The sequence below is a fragment of the Onychostoma macrolepis genome, chromosome 25, assembly GCF_012432095.1.
Source record: "Onychostoma macrolepis isolate SWU-2019 chromosome 25, ASM1243209v1, whole genome shotgun sequence".
Taxonomy (NCBI): domain Eukaryota; kingdom Metazoa; phylum Chordata; class Actinopteri; order Cypriniformes; family Cyprinidae; genus Onychostoma; species Onychostoma macrolepis.
In genome coordinates this window covers 24407167-24433168 of record NC_081179.1, presented here as the reverse complement: position 1 = coordinate 24433168, position 26002 = coordinate 24407167, and the positions used below count along the sequence as shown (strand labels likewise).

Here is a 26002-nt window from a genome sequence, read left to right as displayed (position 1 = left end):
CATTTTTAGTGGCATGACACTAAACTATGACATTTAAGCATAGCACTAAACAATTACTATTATTATGTCCTGTGATGTATATGTCTGGGATCCATTTAATATATATGTCTTTTTTATTTATCATGTTTTATTTATCATTTTATTTCTTAATCATTTTATCAGTTTAATGAAGATGAAATTATTCCATACAACAAACTCTGATTATTTCCACCCTAAAATATCTGCCTTTTTTCTTTTTTGGCTTCTACAGAATTCTCCTGACCAGATGTGATTCCACAACACGTGATAAAAGGTATATTTTAATGATGTTTGATTCTTGAACTAATTGTTTTTTTGTACGGAGCCCTTTAAAGGACATTGTGGTGGGAAAAATTCGGGGTGGGAGGAAAAAATAATTTTCAAATGTTTTGCGTTCCCTCGAAACTTTTGCGTTCTCTTGCAAAGATATTTGTGTTCCCTTGCAAAACTTTTGCGTTCTCTCGCAAAACCATTTGAGTTCGGACAAACTCTTCCTGTTTACTTTACAGCTTGCAGTGGTTACAGCTCGTATGTTCACAATGGAGCGGTTCATAGAGTTCTATTTTGAACTTGGACTCAAAGTAATACAGTCAGTGCTTATTTCGAGGCACGGTTTTGGGACATTCTAAAACGCTTAATGTGGCTTAATATTTTAAAACAGTGACATTGGAGGACTAAATTCGATAATAATAAATCCTGATAATAGTTAGGCTAACATTAATAACCTTATTAATAATATTACTATTAATAAAGCAGAATATGAACGCCACGCCCTGCACGTTAAGCCTTTTCTTCCCCATAGAAAATGCTTAAGGTAGGCTATAATGAAAGGTTCGTGCAGCTCATATGTTCACAATGGAGCGGTTCATAAAGTTTTTATTTTGAACTTGGACTCAAGTATAAAGAAATACAGTCAGACAGTGGTTAGTTCAAGGCACGGTTTTGGGACATTCTAAAACGCTTAATGTGGCTTAATGTATTAAAACAGTGACATTACGACCAAATGCGATAATAAATACTAATAAAATTGTTAGGCTTATATTAATAACCTTATTAATAATATTACTGTTAATAAAGGAGAATAGCCCAGAATATGAATGCAATGGATTTGGTATTTTTAAATCACCGTTTTCATTATAGCCTTCCTTAAGCATTTTATGGGGGAGAAAATGCTTAGGCTACGTGCAGGGCATTGCATTCATATTCTGGGCTATTCTGCTTAGTAGTATTATTAATAAGGTTATTAATATTAGCCTAATAATTTTATAAGCTTTTATTATTATCGAATTTGTTCCTCACTGTTTTAAAACATTAAGCCACATTAGGCGTTTTATTATGTCCCAAAACCTTGCCTTGAACTAAGCACTAACATATTAATTTATTTGAGTCCAAGTTCAAAATAAAACTCTATGAACCGCTCCATTGTGAACATATGAGCTGTAACCACTGCAAGCTGTAAAGTAAACAGGAAGAATTTGTCCGAACTCAAATGGTTTTGCGAGGGAACGCAAATATCTTTGCGAGAGAACACAAAAGTTTTGCGAGAGAACGCAAAGTTTCTCGAGGGAACATTTGAAAAATATTTTTTCCTCCCACCCTGAATTTTTTCCACTCACCCCGAATTTTTCCCACCACAATGTCCTTTAAAGGGCTCCGTACTTTTGAGCTCTCACGCTGCAAAAAAATGGCTTATCTTACTTTGTATTTTTGTCTTGTTTCTAGTCAAAAAAAAGATTAAAAAATTATTGTTTTAAGAATATTTTACTTAGAATATTAATGTTATAAGCAAAATGCATTTAAAAACCTGTATTTCTTTTTTTTTTTTTGTGCATGCATATTATAGATTAAAAGTTGTTGAGCTAAATCAGTGTGTTTATAAAACCAGTTCATTCTTTCTATATACTTTAGACATGTAGAACATATCTTTGTTTGTGCATTAATGTCTGTAACGTGCTGTAAGTGCGAAACTTTTAGGAAACTTATCCAAGATGTACGCTACTATATTGGTCTGTCATATCCATCATGAAGGATCAGCGAATGAATCAGTGACCACATTAACCTAAATGAATGAAAGGCAATAATCAGCCCTATGCGTGCACACACATAACTTTATTTGAATGTTTCATTAATGTAACATGACACTGCATGTGCATGTGATATCATTGCGGGAATTTATGAATCGTTTTTTTTTTAACAGGTTCTTGAACCAAACTGTCCAAAAGAACTGGTTTTCTGAAATGAATCGGAATTTGCATCACTAGTATTTTTTTCCATGTTAATTAGCATTTTTGAACTAACCAGCCACAACAGTGACAGGCAATGTGCAACAGTGGATTTTATTGTGCAGTTTCTCTAAGTGCAGTGCACTTGCAGAGAGAGACCACTAATACACTCTTTTGACTGGCTCTTCTAATTTTTGATTAATTTTGTCGCATCTAGTGTGGACAGACAAATTGCTTGTCGCTGGAATCTTATTGCATCTCATCTGGTAAGGAAACATTGGAAAAATTGGATAATTAAACACACAAATAGTAAGCGCATGCAACATGACATTATTAAACAAAATGAATTAATAAACATTTCAGGTGAAATGAATGAGAAATCGTGTTCTTGATTTTCCCTGTAATGTCACTGACAATGGAAGTGACCTTCCTACTGGGCATATGGAAACTTTAAATATGGCAGCTTTTTCTGGGCACAGGTTTGGCTGGTGAGAAGTGAACCATAATGCGACAGTGCAAGTACAGTGTTGAGTAAATGTGTGTATGTTTAGTTACATAGATGAATCTGTTAACATTTGTAAAGGAACTGGTGTCCCTTCTGTTGATGTTAATCTGCATAACTGAATATTAAACATTTCTACAAAAGACAATAGAAAATTAAATATACAATACAATGAAAGTAAACAGAGGACTGTGAGTGGCATACTACAACACAGGATAACAAACAGACATCTACGATATTTTGCTGGCCTTCAGACTGTGTGTGTGTGTGTGTGAGAGAGAGAGAGAGAGAGTGGTGGAATTATGGTGGAAACTGTGAGTGCACATGCACTTCAGCAGTCCTTTCAAAATAAAAGTCATCGTTTGCAGTCAGTCTGTGACAATAATTATTATTAAACCAAAAATATTGCATCTCTATAACTTGAAAAGTAATGCAACAGCTTTTGCCTGTTAGTAATTTATGTGTTTTTTGAAAAGGCTTTGCTGAGTTGAAACAACGTATTGTACGGTCAAATAAGACACTGAGCAACTGCATAGAAAGTACTTTGGACTTAAGTGGGCAGTTCTTGGCAAATATAAGTTGCAAACTCAATCAGACTTTATGCTACTGGTCAGAAGTCAGGGTTTGTGAGTCTGTGACCATTTATTCCCAAAACAGAACAGAATAGAATAGAATAGAATGTTGTTCTTGATCAGTTATTCTGATTGTCTTAAAAACAACCTTTTTTCCAGTGAATGTATCCTTTATTCTGAAACAGTGAGGGTGTTCTAACAGCAGAGTTGCTGATTAGCTGAGGCTCTTACATGCTGGAGTGTGAAACCTGAAACCAAGGGAGGGGAGAGAAACAGAGGAAGAAAGAGAGACTTTCTCTTTTGAGTACAGTAAATTTAAAGAGAGAGGAAGAGTGTGCTTAATGTGTAGAGAATGCAAGAGGTTTGGGACAGAGAGAAACTGAGGGGAGTATGCAGAGAGAGAGAGAGAGAGAGAGAGAGGGAGAGGGAAAATGTGAGTCAGGAGGGAGGGAAGTAAAGAGGAGAGGTGATGTCAAAGCAGTTGAGCTCAGAGAGTAAACAGAGTTTAAGACTGCAGCATGTGTTTATCTGTTCAGCTGAAGGGGCGCAGCCAGCGGGCAGGCCACAATCTCTTCTCAAACCACATCTCTGTACCCTGCAGTACCCTACTCATCATCTTCCTCCTGTCAGCTCAGGGGACAGCCTGGCCGTATGGTAGGTCTGATTTAATTGCTTTCAACAAGAGTCACACTCTTTTGTTGTCTGAGAGTCAGTGTCAATTGAACTGTCCCTTACACACTTTTTCTCTGTCTCTCTCTCTGTCTTTTTTTATGCTTGAGGTATAGGAACTGTACCAGTCTTTATTTGTTTAATATTACAGTAATTAATTGTAATGTTTTAGTAAAAAAAAAAAAAAAAACACTCCCATCTGCGTTAATGGAATGTGAAATGTGTAAATGTTTTTGAGAGGGTTAAGAAGCATTTATTTTCAGAAGTGAAATGGGTGGAATTTATTGTTTTCCTTTGTATGTGGATTCAAATCTATAAATCTAATAAAACGGAACAGAGTGAGTAAATAACAAATGTGAACTAAAACCATAAACTTCATAATACCCATTCAAGGGATCTTCCTGTCTTAATCTTACAGACCCCAAGATTAGATACATGCATAAATGAAGAGACAGATCACTGACTTTGTATTCCCTTGCTCACCACCCTTTGGCAAAGACCAGGGCCAGGCAAAGGGGAAAAAAGTAATTTCCACGGAACTCTTCCCCTTCACATTCACATCCTCAAGTCACGTTTTGAAAACAAGTATTAGTTCAATTAAAGGTTATGCCTTACCTCATGTACAGACATCCAAAAATATGTTGGACAATTTACAGAGTTGCACAAAACATCCCTCAAGCAGAGGCTAGTTAGGGAGCAAATGCATTCATATTGGACTGTGGTTTCCTTTATGTGTGGGTTAAAGCATATAGAGCTTAGTAGTGGTTATTCAGAGTGAGAGACCTGCTAAAACCCAGTGGAGTTTCTTGTTCCATGGCTGCTAAATCATTCCGACCTGTGGAATATCCAGCTACTATACTAAAGTGCAAAATTTGAACTTACATGCTAATTAACCCTTCTGTGGTGTTCATATTTTTGTTACTCAGCCAGTGTTCGTGGGTCTGGTGGACCCACCGCAGTTTGGGGTTTTTAATTCAACACAATCAAAAATTCTATGTTAAAATACTCAACAGATGTTTACTTCATCCCAATTACAAGCAATATAAACAGCATATATGTTCAAAATTTGCCTTTTACCTTTGTTAGATCACATTTATGAATTAAAGTGCTACAACCTTGTGCGGGAGCGGCAGGGGCAGAAACACAAAACAGTGAGTGGTGTACAGTTGTCACGAATCTGGTCTGCACTTCCATTCATTCACCACCAGAGGTCACTCGCTCACCACATTGACTTTCACACCACACATCACAATGGACTGTGTTTCCCATCAGCCATCTCACCAATCACACGCTCACCCGATCACACACACACACAGCTGTAAAAAATCACACTCTCTATTTAAGCCATGGACTTTCTCTCCCTCGTTGCCGAGAATTGTATGCATTATCGCTGCCCTACAGAGCCCCGTTAGTTTTCCTAGCCTTGCCTTGCCTTGCCTTGCCTTGCCTTGCCTTGCCTTACCTTGCCTCGCCTCGCCTTTGTCGGATTGTGTTTTCCCCTGCCTGGACTATAGCTGACGTTTTGGATTACCTCTCCTGTCTCGCCCCTTTGAATACTGTTAACCGATCGTCGACCCATGCTTGTCTCTGTTTACTCTTTGTCTCGCCCATGTTATATCTGTTTGCCACTGTTTGACCCTGCCTGTTATGACCACGTCTCTTTTCAATAAAAGTCTGCAGATGGATCCGCACGTCTCACGTCTCGTCAGCCCCGTAACACTCGGCCACACAAGCATCCAGCGGCTTTTCATGTGGATATTGGCCAGGTATGGACACTGCGAGACTGTTATTAACCCTCCAGCAGGGAGTGCGATCACTCGAGGATTATATACAGGAGTATTTAGATATAGCCTATTTTTCTGATCTGCTGGACTGTGTACTGATAGACTTCTTTTGCTAGGGCATTAACCAGCTGCTCAAATCGCGACTAATTTGTGAGGGTCCCCGTTCATCTTTAAGTGATTTTATGGACTATGCCCTATTGACTGTTGGTTCATCGTTCACTGTGGGTGTCACGGAGGAACGCGACACCGCACTCAATTGTATGATCGCAACCACGCAGGAGCACGATCACAAAATGGCGGTGACAGCGGAGCCCGTTCACAAAATGGCAGCCATAACAACCCCCCGTCATGTTCTAGCTGATCTTCATGAGCCAAGTCAAGTCACAGTTAATGTCAAAGAGCCAAATCAAGCCACAGTTGATCTTCATGTATCAAGCCAAGTCACAGCTTATCTTCATGTATCAAGCCAAGTCACAGCTTATCGTCACGAATCAAGCCAAGTCTCAACTGATCTCCCAGAATCCCTTCACGTCACAGCTGTCCGTCCAGAGTCACAGCAGCACGTCACAGCTGTCCATCCAGAGTCACGGCTGTCCGTCCAGAGTCACAGCAGCACGTCACGGCTGTCCGTCCAGAGTCACAGCAGCACATCACGGCTGTCCGTCCAGAGTCACAGCAGCACGTCACGGCTGTCCATCCAGAGTCATGGCTGTCCATCCAGAGTCACAGCAGCACGTCACGGCTGTCCGTCCAGAGTCACAGCAGCACGTCACAGCTGTCCATCCAGAGTCACAGCAGCCGTCCAGAGTCATAGCAGCACGTCACGGCTGTCCGTCCAGAGTCACAGCAGCACGTCACGGCTGTCCATCCAGAGTCACGGCTGTCCATCCAGAGTCACAGCAGCACGTCACGGCTGTCCATCCAGAGTCACAGCAGCACGTCACGGCTGTCCGTCCAGAGTCACAGCAGCACGTCACAGCTGATCACCTAAAGTCAAATCACGTCACGGCTGTCCGTCCAGAGTCACAGCAGCACGTCACGGCTGTCCATCCAGAGTCACAGCAGCCGTCCAGAGTCACAGCAGCACGTCTCCGCTGACCGTCCAGAGTCACGTCACGTCACGTCACGTCTCCGCTAACCGCCCAGAGTCACGTCACGTCACATCTCCGCTAACCGTCCAGAGTCACGTCACGTCCGGGCTGACACACCCAGATCATCAAGGTCAGTTTTCCACTATCCCAGTTTGATGTCTAGTTTGAGGGATGCACCGCTGGTGTCTGCACGCACGGCTGGTATCCCCAAACCAACTCACTCTAACCCTCCTGTTCTTATGCATATTCCTCTGTCTGAGGCACTTCCCCTGATGGGAATCGCTTTGTGTTGTGTTTGGGCTGCGTACACCACCGCAGAACTGCCCGAGGTGGACGACGACCGCTGTAGCTTCTCCAGAGGTGGCGGTCCACGCTGCAGAACCTCCAGAAGCGGCGGGGCTCGCGTCGGCCCCTTGTATGGTGGTGGCACCCAGCAATGAACTCTCCCTGTGTCCTGAGTTTACTGCTGTAGAACCTCCAGAGGTGGCGGCAGCTGCTGCAGAACCTCCAGAGGTGTCAGCGGTATCCGTCGGTGAACTCTCGTTCTGTCCTGTCACGGCTATGGAGGCCGTCTATGAACTTTCTGTGTTCCCTGCCTCGGTCCTTGGGTCCGTGCATGTTCTCTCTCCTTTCTATGTCTCCGTTCTCCCTAGGTCCCAGGCTCTGCTGTGGGTTCCTGATTCGTCGTGGTGGGCTCCTGCTCTATCTGCTCCGCTCTGGTGGTCTTCTGCTCCACCTGTTCCGTCTGCTCCGCTGTGGTGGTCCACTATCTGGCTCTGGTGGTCTTCTGCTCCGCCCTGGTGGGCTCCTGCTCTATCTGTGCCGCCGTGGTGGTCTGCTGTCTGGCCCTGGTGGGCTCGTGCTCCGCCCTGGCTTCCTGCTCTGCCGGCTCTACCTCGGTCCCAGATCACTCCGCTTCCACAAGGACCTGGCCCTCCATCCCTCCCCCTGTTCCGCCTCCGCTCCACCTCCCTCCTGGATTATAGACTGTGTGGAGCGTCTGGAAGCCGCTCTTTGGACCACCAGAGGTCACTCGCTCACCACATTGACTTTCACACCACACATCACAATGGACTGCGTTTCTCATCAGCCATCTCACCAATCACACGCTCACCCGATCACACACACACAGCTGTAACCAGTCACACTCTCTATTTAAGCCATGGACTTTCTCTCCCTCATTGCCGAGTATTGTATGCATTATCGCTGCCCTACAGAGCCCCGTTAGTTTTCCTAGTCTTGCCTTGCCTCGCCTAGCCTTGCCTTGCCTTGCCTTTGTCGGATTGTGTTTTCCCCTGCCTGGACTATAGCTGACGTTTTGGATTACCTCTCCTGTGTCGCCCCTTTGGATACTGTTAACCGATCGTCGACCCACGCTTGTCTCTGTTTACTCTTTGTCTCGCCCATGTTATACCTGTTTGCCACTGTTTGACCCTGCCTGTTATGACCACGTCTTTTTTCAATAAAAGTCTGCAGATGGATCCGCACGTCTCGTCAGCCCCGTAACAACAGTGTACAGTGAGTGGTCATTGAAAATATATTTTCTGATAAATGTCCTTCAGAGAAAATGAGCCAAGGCCAGTGAGTCTGAGTTTGAAAAAAAAAAAAAATTAATAGTATAATTTTTCTTTTGATAAAAATAATTTTTGATGCTGCAGTAATGCTGTATGAAACTCAAAGTTTATAATCACTAAGAATGACATCTGCTAAAAGCATATTTTACGCTATCTCCAATTCACTAAGCTGTGCAGTTCAGGGCATAATTATTTAGGACGGTGGTTCCCAACCCTGTTTCTAGAAATATGGTGTAATGAAGAAAATTATTTTTGCAGTGAGGGAACTGGACCTATTATTTTGAGAGTATGCCTAAATGTAGTTTTGTTGTAACATTAACTCTTAAATCTTAACTAGACATTGGACAGGAACCTACCTTGGCTAGAGAGCACAACAGTTCAGTGTATAAGTGTTTTGATATTTATAGCTATAATAACATTATTTAATGCAGTTCTCTTCATGAGACATATTGGACATAAGCTCATACCAGAACTAAGCTCTGGTATAATAATAATAATAATAATAAAAACACTGAAACTCCAGTATGCTTTTTGCTAACAAACTGAAATGGTTACAAACACCTCCCACAATACTGTTCCCTGTTTTTCTAAAGTTCTACACAAACACACAAATATGAGGTCATCGGGTGATTAGATCACAACACCAGAATATTTTCTCTCTTCCATGTGAGCTGTGTATAAAAGTGAATTTTGAATGTACTCAACCATGGCTAAACTAATCCAGGACTTGGACTTGAATTTTATGCATTTCTAGTCTGTCTGTGCGTGTTACAGTTTGTCATATAAAACCACTAAAATGTTGTTCCGAGCTTTTTTAAGGGCTGAGGGTAGCGACTACAGACTGTAGTTGGTTGAGTGAAGATTTCATTCAGCTGGAGGAACACTTAAATTGTTTTACTGGTAAATGATTAGAAATAATGTCAACACCAAAGCGCCTCAGGAAGCTACCTTTAAAGACTATTAACTGTTAATTTCATTATGTTCAGATCTCCAAATTAAATCTCTCTGGAAATAAATGAGCCACCCTGGCAAAATTATTTTAGAATGGGCTCAAACCAACACTCAGTGATGACTATGTTGGATTTCCTGACTAGTTAGTTTGTGCATAGACAGAGAGTTGGAGAAAGCCAAAAATGATCCTTTATATATGTTTACAGGGTCTACATATCACCAGTGGTGTATAAAGTACCTGAAAGCCATACTTAAGTAAAAGTACAGATATCTTACCAGAAAATGACTGGTAGAAGTTGAAGTCACCGTTTAGAATATTACTTGAGTAAAAGTCTTAAAGTATGTGATATTTATTGTACTTAAGTACGAAAAGTATTTTTTAAAATCTTAAACGTACTTAAGTATTGAAACTAAAAGTACAGTCATGGCCAAAAATACTGGCACCCTTATGATATGATCAAAGAAGGCTGTGAAAATTAATCTGCATTGTTAATCCTTTTGATCCTTAATTAAAAAAATTCACAAAAATCTAACCTTTCATTGGATAATAAGAATTTAAAATGGGGGGAAATATCATTATGAAATAAATATTTTTTCTCTCATACACATTGGCCACAATTAACGGCACCCTTTTATTCAATACTTTTTGAAACCTCCATTTGCCAGTTTAACAGCTCTAAATGTTCTCCTATAATGCCTGATGAGGTTAGAGAACACCTGACAAGAGATCAGAGACCATTCCTTCATCCAGAATCACTCCAGACCCTTTAAATTCACAGCTCCATGTTGGTGCTCCTTCTCTTCAGTTCACCTCACTCATTTTCTATAGGGTTCAGGTCAGAGGACTGGAATGGCCAGCAGAAGCTTGGTTTTGTGCTCAGTGACCCATTTTTGTGTTGTTTTTGAGGTTTGTGTTTGGATTATTGTACGGCTGGAAGATCCAAACATCAAAAATACAGCAGTATGTTTCATTGTACACATGGGGTACTTTTTATCCCTGTGTTCACCAAACCCATCTTGAGTGCTAAAAAGCTCATTTTTTAGTTTCATCTGAGCATAGAAGCCAGTCCCATTTGAAGTTCTGGTGTGTCTGATAACTGAATATGCTGGAGTTTGTTTTTGGATTAGCTAGGAGAATTTTTCTTGAAACCCTCCCAAACAACATGTGCTGATGTGGTGATGTTTTAAGGTTTTCTGACCCCGAGACTCAACTATTTTCTGTAATTCTCCAGCTGTGGTCCTTAGAGAGTCTTTTAGCCACTCAAACTCTCCTTCTCACCGTGCATTAGGACGATATAGACACGCGTCCTCTTCCAGGCAGTTTCCTAACATTTTATGTTGATTGGAAATTCTTAATTATTGCCCTGATGGTGGAAATGGGAATTTCCACTGCTCTAGCTCTTTTCTTAAATCCACTTCACTAATTTGTGAAGCTCAATTATCTTTTGCTGCACATCAGAAATATATTCTTTGGTTTTTCTCATTGTGATGGATGATTAAGCGATTTATACTTCTGTGAAACAGGAAGCCATGGCTGGATAATTTCATGTTCATAATCACCCTGGAATGCTCAAAATTGTGAATATGAATGGGAATATACTTCAGAGATGTTTTACTCATAAGAATTTCTAGGGGTACCAATAATTATGTCCAACGTCTATTTGAGAAAAACATTTATTTCATAATGATATTTCCTCCCATTTTAAATTCTTATTATCCAATGAAAGGAGCCTTCTTTGATCATATTTACCAAGGGTGCCGATATTTTTGGCCATGACTGTAAAAGTAAATGCAAAATGGAAAAGAAGCAAAAATAAAATAAAATTATATATATATATATATATATATATATATATATATATATATATATGTATATATATATATATAAATGTTCATACACAGCTTGAGTATCAAGATTGTGTTCAGTTTTAACTCACTCACTTCGCACTTACTCCGGTACTTAGTGTCTTTCATTCCATCATAAGAAAACATTTCTGGAATCTGTATCTGAAATAGCATTTAGATGTATTTACACAGTTTAATGTATCTTAGAGGGGACATGGATGCATTTAAACTGCAGTTACAGATGCATAAATAGGCCTAATGTTTTGTTTTTAACATAAAACGTTGAATACTGATATTTGAAATAATTTAAGACATGAAAAAAATAGTCAAAATGTTAAATTAAAACCGCCAGTAGGTGGCAGCATGTGACTGTTAATGAGTGAGTCATTGAGATTCAGCTGATTCATTCAAAAGGCTGATTCATTCAGAAACAAAGCATTTGACTGTGTTGAGTGAATGAGTGAATCACTGAATAATTTTTATCAACCGATTCGTTCAAATAGCTGATTCATTCAATAAGTAAACACTGTCCATTGCTCAGAGATGCAAAAAGTGCTGTGATTGAGCAAAAACAAGCAATATTATGTCTAAAATGTAAGTCACTTGTTGCTTTACTAATCTTGTATAAAATTATTATTACATGTGTTATCATGCTGATATCTGCAGAAAAATGGCACTCTTTGTGTGATATAGATTAAGTTAACTATAATGAATTATATAAATATAAAAAGCATACAGAAGCATTTTTGCTGTCTACAATTTAGAATGCCTGGAATTTTAATAAATCAACGTGCGTGCACTCTGTGATTTGGTGATAGCCTATTTGATCATGTCAGATCGCACATCATTACAATAACACTTACAGTTACCATATTATCGCACACCCCAGACTCGACTTGAGTGGAAAATGAATCATCCGCGGTTGTGTGCGCACTTGTTTGCACATGAGCAAAGGTGTTTTTAGGAGTCTAACAAGAGCCAGACCTCTGATTCGTCAAACATGCTTTCCTGCAGTTCGTGTTTTTTCTGACTTCTGACTATTTTGTAGTAAGTAACGAATATGCTTCGGGGAAATGTATCGGAGTAAAAGTATACATTTTAATTAGGTAATGTAGTGGAGTAAAATTAAAAGTTGGCTGAAATATAAAAACTCAAGTAAAGTACAGATACTCCCAAAAAATACTTAAGTACTGTAATGAAGTATTATTACTTCGTTACATTACACCACTGCATATCACTTACATGTAAATACTTCTAAGAGTTACAGTATGACTATATTGCCACAGCCATATCACCCTGCAGCTCAAGACTGGTTGCCCACTGAAGCTAGTTTACACTTTAGAATAGTGGATGCAGAAAGTGTTGTAAATGCCTTGTATACACCTACAGATCATTTGTAACCGGTAAGAAAAATCTACAAATAATGTGTAACACATTTACAAGTGATTTACACTTTAGATTAGGGGATGCAGAAAGCTTTGTAAATAATTTATTCATGCATTTACACAACAGGTTTTTAATACTTTGTAGTGTGTACTGCAATGTAAAGGCTGACTAGTGAGGGTGTAGACCAGGGTTCCTCAATAGGCGGCCCGCGAGAGAAAAATGTTTGGCCCGTGCTAATTTCAAATAATGTGGTATGAAAATTCAAATGCAGCATCAGAAAGCGACATTAACTTACATTGTGTCTACACCGGCACTACAAAATACAATAGATAGTGATGCTTTCTAGTAAACTGCTGACTCGTTCTATTATGACGTACCGACACAAAGTTCAAATGATTTGCAATCACTGATCTATAATAGAGAACATATAGATCAGTGTTTGCAATGCTTTTTTGCGTCCAGTGTAGATGTTATGTGACAGCAAAAACATGACAAGTGTGAAGAAAAGAAAAGTGGACACGGAAAATAGATGATTCAAATGTGAATGGACTGAACATTTTTGAGTGAGTGAGTGAGTGATACCATCTTTGTTATGGATGTTGGTTGGCAGTGAGTTCACAGTTTTAACATAATGCCTGGCTCACACTACAGGATTTTTTGCCCGATTTAGCCCCGATTTCCCCCTCCTGAGAATCGGAGGGAAAATCTTGTCGAGCACCTCACAGTAAAATCAGCAGTGTAATATTTGCAGTGTTAAAAGTTATTAATTCCCAAAGAGTTGAATTAACAATCTACAGTGTTAAACAGTACTCGTGTTCAGTGTTGTCACAGGGTGTAATATTTATGTAATTTCACTTTTACACTGAAAATGTAAAAAAAAACGCCAAATTTATCTGACCCTCAAGCACCGCTGCCTCAAAGCGATGACGCCATTTTATCTTCAGACGACCGAGACGGTAAGTTGGATTGCTTTTCTCTTTATAAAATTACACGGGATAAATACTTTTTGTTGATAATTTTACTCAAAATATGATTAGTGGTGAACACATTTAGAAATTACTAACTGCGAGTTTTTTTGTCAGGTTTACAGAGTTAAGTTCGTGAGGGGTAGAGATGCAACGTTAGCCTGTGTGAAAGTTTTTAATGCGGGTTCGATTTCCTGAAATAAGGTGATTTTACGTGTAAAATAATTTTTGGAATGTGTTTACAATTTATGTTTTATATATATATATATATATATATATATATATATACTTTAGCTTCTTTCATTTTGGTTCGTTGACAGATCCTCTCGCCTTCATTCCCGCCGAGGCCTGGTTCGCCTGGTACGAGTCTGAAGCAGCCGCATTTGGGCGGTTTTCTACTCAGAGGAGAGAATTCATCAAATGGTAAATTTATATTTGTATTTGAAAGCATTGAGTGCTTTGAAACGGTAATAGTGGGACTGTTAAACATTTACGCGCTAACAATTTCGTTTTTGTGACGCGTAACACCGTGTTGAAGTGTCGCGTCAAGTCAAGTCTTTCTGTAGATGGAGCTGGTGTAAGGCGGGACATGTAACTTACCAGTCATTTAACTGACGTTATCTAATGCAAAACTGTGAAATTAGAGCGCAATTAAAAACTTAGTTCGCAAAGTATGTTAAACTGTAAATCCGTTTTTCTTCAGTGCCCATGCAGAGCATGCTTGAAACCAGTTTTTATCAGTTCATATGGCATGCTATTTTGGGTAAATAATGTTCTAAATATTTCCAGATGTACAAAGTTAAAGGGATAGTTCACCCAAAAATGAAAATTCTGTCATCATTTACTCACCCTCAAGTAGTTCCAAACCTGTATGAATGTCTTTGTTCTGCCGAACACAGAGGAAGATATTCTGAAGAATGTGGGAAACAGAGCAGTTCTGGGGCACCATTGACTTCCATAGTATTTTTTTTCCTACTATGGAAGTCAATGGTGCCCCAAAACAGCCTGGTTCCAAACTTTCTTCAAAATATCTTCCTTTTTGTTCGGCAGAACAAAGAAATTCATACAGGTTTGGAACTACTTGAGGGTGAGTAAATGATGACAGAATTTTTCATTTTGCATGCTAATGCCAGGTGTGAACAGAGCCGCTGTGTGACTACACAATCAGTTTAGCAAAATGGTTCCTGAGAGAGATATTGTCATTATTTTTATTTATATTTATTTTTTTTCCAAGAAGCCAAGTTCCTGGCTTTTCCCAAGACCTTCAAGGACACAATTGACCTTGGAATCAGCTGCAAAGGAGGATGAAACCGATGTTTAAGGTTAGACTATATTTCAGAATAAGATTATCTATATTCATTTATTATCTATATTCTGTGTTCATGCATTTTTTGCTGAAGTTGTCATATCTGTTATTTAGAATGGGACAGCGATATTGCATCAATTTGTCTCCTACTTCATTTGGTTCCACCATCACCACAAGGCTGCAAGGGACCTGGAGAAATGTCCTCCTATCAAGCTGAAAAACATCTTCAAAAAGGTAAATTTCTGTCACTACCTATTGTCTGCCTCAAAATATTGCCAGATGTGTTGTATATGAAAGACTAATAAAAATAAAATCAATTGGAGAGCTGACCTTAATTGTTATTTTTGTCTTTGATCTGCAGGCACTAATAAGAAGAATACCTTGTAGAGACCACCTGCTCGCTGATGGGACAACGAGGAACAGCGTTCATGGATGCTACTTGTTCAAATCTACCTGTCATATTTGTTAATGTCTAGGTAAATTTGATGATTTTACGTGTTTTATTAACTATTCTAGGTTTCCGTGCAACACTTAATGAATGTGACTGACTAATTAACCTCTACACATCTGGTATATGCTTTAAAGTTGCCACTTTGCCCATTTGTTAAATAAATGTTGGAATCTGTCTGAAGACTCTTGATTTTATGTCTAATCTTGTACATTAACACTATACAAAGGCATTTTTATTTTTGCGCTAAAAAGAATACTTTATTAATAACACTTAAAGGATTAAGTCAACACCAGGGGTGTTAAATACCCCAGAGTGTAAAATTTGAACAACAATTGCAAGTGTAACAATTTACACTCGGAGTGTAATTTTTCTACACTGTAAGGTGCTATATTAACACTAAAAATTCAACACTATGAATGGTGTACTTTTAACACTAGACAGATTGGGACCATATATGATCTTTAGTAGTGTTAACCTGACACTTTTTTACTGTGCTTGATCGGTCCCGATGTTCGGCGCGGATTATCTGGTAATGTGAGGCGTTCACCGATAGAACTTTGCACCTCCCAATCCTCTAGCACACAAATCAGGGCCACCCCAATCACATCAAACATGTTTGATATTTAGGATTTAAATCAGGATGATGACGGCTATATGATTACGTCAGCACTTTAACAGCCAATGCGCGACCACAAGACAGCTGCTGTACGGCTCCGTTGAAAAGTGGAGACGGAGGAAACTGCTTCTTGTAGTTTTGTAGTAACACGATTGTCTGTATAATGTGTCGAACACATATCACAACTGATAAGGAGAAAGAGAGTTTTGAACATACCGGGTGAGTGAAAGCTGCTAGCACGCTAGAGCGAGCGCACAGGCCGATGAATGAAATTAAATACGCTGTGTTTTCCGCCAACTGGTAACCCACGGTGCCGAAATACAATTGGGTAAACTGACAGTGGGCGGGTTTCACAAACCATAACAAACACAGACATTCCGGGCCGGAATGCACATTTTCAAAGGAATTTTTATGCTTTAGTAGAGTCAAAATCCTACATACAGCACCTTTAAGATTTGAGGGAAGATAATCTGCAAAGATTCTCCTTATGTGTGTGCTGCAACCGGATTTCATAATCGGTTAGGATTTTAAAAATCCTGTAGTGTGAGCCAGGCATAAGTTTGCTTTAATTTATTTTCAAGATCTGAGGTAAAATTGTTGCTTTCACTATGGCTATAAACATCAAGCAAAATAATATTCAAACTCGTATTAGACACTTTTAACATTGAATAAAGCACATAATCATTACCTGAGATTATCACTGTCATATTTTGTATGTTGTTCCTGCCGCGATGTCGCAGAAAAAGCAAAAAACAAATTCTATGCTATTCTATATTACAGGTAGCAGTAACAATGTTACCAAATAAAGTTACTAAACTATACACTGTGTCCATATCATATAACTCTGAAGAGTCTGGATTGACAATCCCAAACATTAGATTTTGGTGTGAGTTGAGTGGTTTTTTACGCCGGATTAGAAAGCACAGCTAATTTCTGAGCTGTTTAGCCCCCCAGCATCTCTGGAAATATATATTCTACACAGCTGAGTGTTTTATTTGAATGAAGAGATCCCTGTGGATTTTAACTGAACACAAAGCCTGACCTGCAGAATCAACAGGAGAATGAACGAAAGATCTCCCACAGAGGTACACAATGATGCAGGGATGCAAGATATTATCACAATGAATATCATCAGAATCAGCCGATAAGGGCTTAAAATGTAATCATTGGCTTCAGCCCCATATGAAAAATTATGCTGATATTGCCTTAAACGATAAGTTGATGTGTTGATTGTGTGACTGCATTAACTTTCATTTGTGCAAGAAGTGCTAAATGATAAAAACATGTTAGCAGTGTGGTCATTCTTTAAGTAAATCTTTTCCTGTATTAGATTCAATGTTTTGGATCATTGCTTTTGAGAATGCGATTACAGAATGATCCATCGGGTGTGCAAAACCTGTTACTGTGTGTTCAGCAGCAACAGATTCCCGTTCCGAGTGTGCACTAGGTAGGCAGCTTTATAGATTTAGAGAGGCGCTGTAGGCCTACTTGATAGATTAAAAAAAAAGAAAAGTAAAATACACAATTTATTTAAAATTTTAACAAAAAATTTTACAATTTAACAAAAAATAACATTGTTACTTCCGTTTCATTCCGTTTCAACAATAAGTGATGTCATAAAATTACTTAAAATTACATGGATTTAATAGTCAGTGGCTATAGCAAACATGATGAATAAAAATCACAAACATGACTTTTAAATTAAATAATTAAATACAGTTTAATAATGTATAACTTTAATCCAATAATTTTTGTCTGAGGCTAAAAGTGGCGTCCTTCAAGTTGCATTTCATGAGTTGATGACTCTGTTGCTGTAGACCACCTACAAATGTGAAATCTATAAATAAAATATTTAGGTTGCGACTCCATTTGTCTAAAAAAAAAAGAAAAATATTTTATTATTGTTGATTTAATGGATTCTGATTAAAAATAAATAAATAATTTAGGAATCTAACATTATTTAATCTTTACTGGAACCAATAAAAACAGTTCTCAAAACTACCTAAAATAATAATAATAACAATAATAATAATTTTTCAATATTTGCACAAGAGAGACAAGATATATATATATATATATATATATTATTGGTATCAGCATTAGTTATCGACCAAAAAGGACAAAATAAAAATAAGAGATTAATTTATCATACAGATTATAAGAGGAGTTATGAGTGCTTAACTAGACTAACTGTGCTCATTTAGAGTGTGTTCTTTCACTGCATGATTCAGTCTAATAAAATGCATTTAGAGTGCTGCCAAAATTCAAGACATGGGGGCAGAAAATGTATATATTTAGGCTATATCATTTCATATAGTTAATCAATATCACACTAAGAGTGACATTTTTCACAAAAATCACACATGTGATACTGATTTTAGCCTATACAACAGTTCAATAAACAAGAAGTTAATATTAATAGACTTACGTTTTAGACACCATATTGCCTGTTTTTGCTCTATTTCGCCAAAAAATGGTTCCAAACACAGCCACAGTACTGTTTCGCATCTCTGAGCAACATGACGGTTTCGTTCCTGAATGAATCAACCATTTAAATGATTCGGTTCAGTCGCAATGACTCACTAATTAACAGTGACTTGCTACCACCTACTGGCGATTTTAATTTCACATTTAAAGTACCTTTTCATTTAAAAAAAAAATAATAATTTCAAATATCAGTATTCAACATTTTAGGATTTAAATATCAAAACGTTATTTATGCAGTTGTAAACTGCAGGTTAAATGCATTCACTGTAAAACCCAACAAATTAGAGTAACTCAAACCATTTGAGTAAACCAATTCCCCTTGGCTTAAACCATGTAAGTTTAAAAACTCGCAGTTAAGTAATTAAGTGATTAATTTAGTACTGATTGAGCATTAGTGATGAACACCTGCTGTTAACAGACAGAATCACTGAAGAAACGAGAAACACAAGAACTACTACAACTGACTTCAGACACAGCCTTAGATGAAATCAACTGAAATAAAATACATTAAATCTCTCAAGATCTGATTAAACAACCCCACAAACAGCATCACCAGCTCCACTTATTAATAACCAGACTGACTTTATTTCTGTCAGACATCTACAGAAGATCTTATTGAGAATTAACTAAGGTTTAGATGTTGATTTATTGTTTCATTTGAAGTAACCATGTTAGAGATCAGTGTCTGCTTTAGTTGGGCTCTTGACCCTTGACTTCTATGTTAGTTTCTTGAACATATTTGTTATAACTCAAAAGCCCGGAGAAAATGATCAGTAGTTGGTTGTTATATATTTATAATGGCAATCATCTGTTAGTGAACTGATCTCATTGAGAATAAACATAGACTCATTGTGTGTCTAATCTCTGGTTAAAGGGGTGGTTTACTGCTTTTTTTCTTTGCTTGATTGTGTTTATGGGGTGCAATATAACATGTCTTCGTGTTTTGTTTGTTAAAAGATGCCTTATTTTTCCATATATTTCACCTTTATTTTAAGCCGCTTTCTCCTCTGTCATTTGAACGACCGGTTTACTTCCTGATTCTCTGAAACCACTCCCTCAGAAACAGGTGATGGGCTCTGATTGGTTAGTTGGGCCGGTGTGTTGTGATTGGCTAAACTGCGTACTGCACATTGTCCGGAAACTTCACGCTCATTACCTTCACGGGCGACAGCTGCATGCGCTGAGGTCAAATGTAAATAATGGTGTCAATATTGCCGTATCAGTTTGAGCCAGAATCAGACCCAGAAAGCGGTAATGAAGAGAGTCAAGCAGAACTTCCGCAAGCACGGCTCTTACAAAACGTTTCTGAATGGAAGTTTGCTGTTGTGATTACATATAATTTTTTTTAAGTTTGTCTTATACACACAAAATAGCATCAAACTAACTGGCTACTATAACCAAACAGCGTTGGCTTGTGTTTACGTTCTTGATCAAATCGAAACATTACGTCATAAAGTATGGAAAATACATTAAAAAAATTAGTACATAATTACAAATTCGGGTCCTAAATGTTTGTACGCGTTTGTCATAGACATACGAAATAGCATTTAACTAACTGGCTACTAAAGACAGCGTTGGCATTTGTTTATGTCCTTGATAAAACTAAAACATTACGTCTGAAATTATACATGCAAATACATTTAAAATTATGAAATCTTACTTACAGGTTGTGGCCCAACAACTGCTGCCTCTGGTTTTAAAGTTGGAACCGCTCCATGTTTTAGTAATAGTCTCTGTGTGAATCCGGCATTGAACTCGTGTAGATTCTGGAAGCTGTCTTCCATAAAATGCGCAGCACAGAGAGCTAAATTAGGATTGTAATTGTCAGGAACATAATCAAGCATAAATTTTAACCATTGTTGACGAACTACAGCATCTGTAGGAAGCCCGAACACAGAAGACCTGACAGCTGGGTGAAAATAACACCGTTTCGACAGCATGGCTAGAAGTCTCCACTATAACTCTTCCTCTTCGACAAAGCCGCAGAACATGGCCTTGCCCCCTCTTTGGCATGTTCCGGAGGGAGGGGTTGATGCAAATTTATGGGTTTGTTACGTATGCAACCCGGGAAGTATCTCGTTGTAGTCCCATATGAGTCGTTTTCGTTTTCAAGAGCTTTGACACACTTCGAACACTGACCAGGGGTCTCATTTATAAACGCCGCGTATGCACAAAATGGGTACATATAATATGCGTAAGCAATTTTCCACGCACATAATCAGCACGTACGCACGCAAATATGTACACACCTTATGGACATTCTAGACCATGCGTACAAACTCTTTTGGAGTGAGAAGTAATGAAGTAAATGATTTAAACTGTGTTTTCATTTAGATATGCATTTACAATAAATATTCCACTCTCGTTAAGCACTGAAATTACAAAAAAGTAATTACGCAGAAGTTAAACAAAAATTTTATTTAGACACATAGTCGAGGCATTTGATAACTTTTCATGTTTTAATGACAGCGAGGAGTGCTATAGGTGCACAATAATTCATTTTTAAACTAAACTGCAGATCTCTGCAGAATTTTTTTTTTTTTTTTTTTTGCGAGAACAATGATCATGATGTGCACTTACTTCGATATTATGGCGGACACAGCTGGATACGGTGGTCGAACGGTCAGTCCATTGTCCGGTTTGAATAGGACCGATGATAATATATTACTGTACAATCACAGCTGCAGGACGTCTTGATGTCGTGTAAAGGCATCTCTAAAACATTATAAAAAATACCACTGTATTTGAAGGATACCATTAAAGGAAAATGGTAAGATTTGCACATTTCCTTTTACTTTCAGTAATTCGCCGAGTCAGACAATTGTATTTATATTGCAAAAAATATAGGCCTATTATATCAGCTGTTTCCACTAAAAATAGATGTTCAGCTTATGGTCACCTTATCAGCAAAACTGCATAAATTGAATTTGATTTGAATCAGATTTGAATGGATATTTTCATATATTTATTATAAAACGTAACAAGGATACTGGATCATGTTTAGCAATAAAAAATTAATGTGTAGGCTATGCCCCAAATGGAATTACAGTCAGGATCTCATATTTCCTTAATGTCTTGTACTTTTGACGGTGTTAAACACGGTGTCAAGTGGATATATGGTGATATCTGGGAGGAGTTGGGGTGGAGATGCACGTACGCACAATTTTCCCCTGACTGGGATTCATAAAGGGATTTTTGCGCAGGTTCTGGCGTATATATGTTTTATAAATCTGAAAAAATTCACATGTACGCAAAATCTAGCTTTTGTGCGTACGTGCACTTTTAGGATGAAATCTATGGAGTGTTTTATAAATGAGACCCCAGAACATCTGCAAGTTTTAAATCATCTAGGGTCTCATTTATAAAATGTTGCGCAGAAACCATCCTAAATTTGATCTTATGATCATCTCTTGAATATGCGTACGTGCGATTCATACTGTAGAATGAACGTACGAACGAACAGAAAACATCAGTTAATGTCATTAACATATAAAATATCACCATTCATCATAATTTAGAACAGCGAGCTGCAAGAACAGCTTACATTTAAAAAAACCTGCAATACTCCGACAATAAAAAGTGTGTACGTCTGCTCAAACCCTGACGTGACGCTAAGCACTTTTCCACGTCAAAGACAGTTTTTATAAATATGAGAACTGGCGTAGATTTAAGCGTGCGCACACGCTAAGATCAAATCTGTGCATACGCACGCTTTATAAATGAGGCCCCTAGAGTGCACTCTGGTACACCCTGCTAAAAAAAAAAAACAATAGAAGCCATCACAGAAATTCCAGTGGTTTCCATTAAAATGCCATTATGAACCATTAGCTTTTTCCAGTAAAATCATTACAAAATTCATTTGTGTAGTGTTTTTGGCATTTTTCCAATAGGATTTAACATCCCACCAATAGAATCCATCACGTACTGTACCAGTAGACACCATTATAGTTTCTATTAAAACCAATACAATTCCCATTATAACCATAAAATCCATTACATTTTCTATTGTGTTTTTGGCAGGGTTCTATTGTTTTTTGTTTTTTTTCAGCAGGGAACTCATCCTTGACAGCTTCTGAAAGAGGACTGAATCAACAATTTTTTTTTTTTTTTTATTGTGCAAAGTTGTGCTGTAGTTTGAAGTCTACATATCTTTTTCGTGGTGTGAAAAAGTGTTGGCCCCCTTCCTGATTTTTACATTTTTTGCATGTTTGTCACACTTTAATGTTTCAGATCATCAAACAAATTTAAATATTAATCAAAGATAACACAAGTAAACACAACATGCAGTTTTTAAATGAAGTTTTTTTTTTATTATGAAGGGAAAACAAAATCCAAACCCACATTGGCCCTGTGTGAAAAAGTGCTTGCCCCCTCCTATTAAGTCATGAAAGAACTGTGATTAACCACATTATTTTAGAAAGCTGAGTTAAATTTCTCTAGCCAAACCCAGGCCTGATTACTGCCAGACCTTTTGAATCAAGAAATCACTTAAATAGAACCTGTCTGACAAAGTGAAGCATGTTTAAAGAGCAACACATCATTCCGCGATCTTAAGAAATTAATAAACAGATAAGAAACAAAATAGTTTACATGTATCAGTCTGGAAAGGGTTATAAAGCCATTTCTAAGGCTTTGGGACTCCAGCGAAACATGGTCAGAGCCATTATCCACAAATGGAGAAAACTTGTGGTGAACCTTCCCAGGAGTGGCCGGCCTACCAAACTTACTCCAAGAGCACAAATATGACTCATCCAGGAGGTCATAAAAGAACCCAGAACAACATCTAAAGAACTGCAGGCCTCACTCGCCTCAATTAAGGTCAGTGTTCATGATTCAACAATAAGAAAGAGACTGGGCAAAAACAGCATCCATGGGAGAGTTCCAAGGCAAAAGTCATTGCTGACCAAAAAGAACACAAAGGCTCATCTCACATTTGCCAAAAAATGTCTTGATTATCCCCAAGACTTTTGGGCAAATATTCTGTGGACTGATGCGACAAAAGTTGAACTTTTTGGAAGGTGTGTGTCCCGTTACATCTGGTGTAAAACCAACACAGCATTTCATAAAAAGAACATCATACCAACAGTCAAACATGGTGGTGGTAGTGTGATGGTCTGAGGCTGCTTTGCAGCTTCAGAACCTGGATGACTTGCCATAATTGATGGAACCATGAATTCTGCTCTCTATCAGAAAATCCTGAAGGAGAATGTCCGACCATCTGTTTGTGACGTCAAGCTCAAGCGCACTTGGGTTATGCAGCAGGACAATGATCCAAAACACACCAGCAAGTCCACCTCTGAATGTCTCAAGAAAAATTAAGGTTTTGGAGTGGTCAAATCAAAGTCTGGACTTAAATCCAATTGAAATGCTGTGGCATGACCTTAAACAGTCCATTCATGCTCGAAAACCCTCCAATGTGGCTGAATTAAAACAATTCTGCAAAGTAGAGTGGGCCAAAATACCTCCTCAGCGATGTGAAAGACTAGTTAAGTCAGTTATCGCAAACGCTTGATTGCAGTTGTTGCTGCAAAGGGTGGCACAACCAGTTATTAGGTTTAGGTTCATTTTAGATTACCATTCCAAAGTACTTAATTGTATAAACCTTTGTAACCCATAAAAACTTTAAACATATTTCATGGTTCCTAAACTATGTATTTTCTTGGGTATCAAGACAGGCAATAAAATTTAAAATAAAATTAAAAAATAAATAAATAATAATAATAATATATACATTGTGTGGGAATTTGCACATGATAATGTAAGCATCATTAATGACCCATTGCATTTGATAAAAAAAAAAAAGGGAGAATGATTAGCAATTGTCTCTAATTGGCCGGATTAGCTAAACCAAAAAAATTAATGAAGAAGACAATTAATAAAGAAACACATATTATACAGACACTTCTTATTTAGTGGTTATAACGAAACAACACAAGGGAAGCGAGGAGACGAGGAGTAAACTCAACATAGACAGTCTTTTAATGATCCACAATCCAACAGGGGTAACACAAGGCAGCGAGAACACAAAATCAACATTAATACCAGACACTCAAGACAAGGAAAAACAGGGCTTAAGTACTATAAACTAAACGAGGTTAATTAATACCACACAGGTGGGACTGATCTAAACAGGAACAGGTACAGGAAAACCAAATATGGGCATACACGAGGTAAAACTATGACATGGGGAGCACAAGGACAGAAAACACAAGACAGGACACAGGTCTGACAGTGGCACAGCACTGCATGATTTGTAGATTATATTTAACAAATTAGACTTTGTACAGACATTTGCATTTGATTTGCATTTAGAATAATAAGAGATGTTACCAATCAAATTAAATCTGTATCAACAAAATGAATCTTTGCACTATAAAGGAGGCACAGAAGTGGCATTAAGCATATTTACAGACTGTTGAATGAACCTTAGAAGCTGAATGTTAGAAGCAAAGTTAGAAGATGAACGTTATGAGTTTAATGTTTTAAATCAGGTTTCATGTATATAAATATTAAAAGATTTAAATAATGAAAATGATTTAAATGAACTGAAATTATACTTTAGATATTAAACTAAAACCACCTGTGGGTGGCGGCAAGTTACTGGGCACAAGTCACATGTTTACAAGCACAACTTTTGTTTCAAAATTCATTCTGATTGATGAATCTGAATGTAGTGTTTGCATGAATGCTAAATAAAGTGATCAGGTTAATATGCGTGTTTATATGTCACAAGCAACAAATCGGAAATTATTTTTTGACATTCACACAAAATGTCGTGCAGAATATAGAGAGTTTTCAGCTGTTTGTGCATATTGACCATTCACTTACATTGTTTCTTTATTTCTTTTAAACAGCAGAATTAATATTCATCTATTTCTGTTTCATCTGTTTGTTTGTTTGTTTGTTTGTTTATATATATTTAAATACAAGGGGAAAAAATGAAAATACAAATATATAACAATGTTTAAAAATTCCCAAGGGTCAAGCGTGGCACGGTACCTGTTTTTCTGCAAGAAAGAGTGAAACCAAAACATGAAAAAAGACAAAACAACAAAACAGATTTAGCTTGGTGTTATGTTTAAAGAGAAACAACATAATCTCACCGCAACTGCTTTTAATACCCTGCTGCCTAAAAAGCAAAAAGTTAGTTTGTTTGATTAATTTCCTGTTCATTAAAAAAAAACACAAAAAAAAAACAGCGAGACAGATATAGAAAAATTCACAGTAAACATGAAAGCAAGATTGAAACCAAACTTTTTTTTTACTGTAAGCATTTGTGGTTGTGAATACAGTATTACACAGTACTAAAGAAAATAATTACATCAACTATATATAGTTGTGTAGATGTGTATTTATAGGCCTATTCTAAAGTCATAATTGGTTGGTGTTACAGTATCTTTCAACTGCTTACACACATTTTCAAAATTTTGCTTCTTTTTTTTTTTCAAAACTTTTACACACAAATCCAAGAACTGAACATACAAAATGAAAAATGCCTCACACCTCTTGCAAAATGAAGCACTGCACTCAAAATATCACAAACACATCTCAAAAGCAAACATT

The 26002-nt window shown here is 37.7% G+C and overlaps 1 protein-coding gene and 1 long non-coding RNA gene across 5 annotated transcripts in view; both read left to right on the top strand.

The window, feature by feature from the left end:
- Positions 1–3354: 3354 nt before the first annotated feature.
- Positions 3355–26002, top strand: part of pamr1b (peptidase domain containing associated with muscle regeneration 1b) — a 100254-nt gene continuing 77606 nt past the window's right edge. For 2 of the 3 annotated variants that reach the window (XR_009269268.1, XM_058766482.1), the window contains exon 1: positions 3355–3968. Coding sequence is in view for 1 of the 3 variants with exons in the window: in XM_058766482.1 (XP_058622465.1) it covers positions 3833–3968 (136 nt within the window). In the remaining 2 variants the exon portion in view is untranslated. The remainder of the gene's footprint in view (positions 3969–26002) is intronic. The other variant, XM_058766483.1, reaches the window with a different exon arrangement.
- Positions 11292–16652, top strand: LOC131533964 (uncharacterized). Of its 2 annotated transcripts, none has more exons than XR_009269270.1 (5): positions 11292–13783; positions 13900–14002; positions 14817–14901; positions 15000–15119; positions 15247–16652. It is a non-coding gene; the product is annotated as an uncharacterized LOC131533964 (long non-coding RNA). The 2 variants fall into 2 exon arrangements; XR_009269269.1 differs by having other exon boundaries at positions 14814–14901.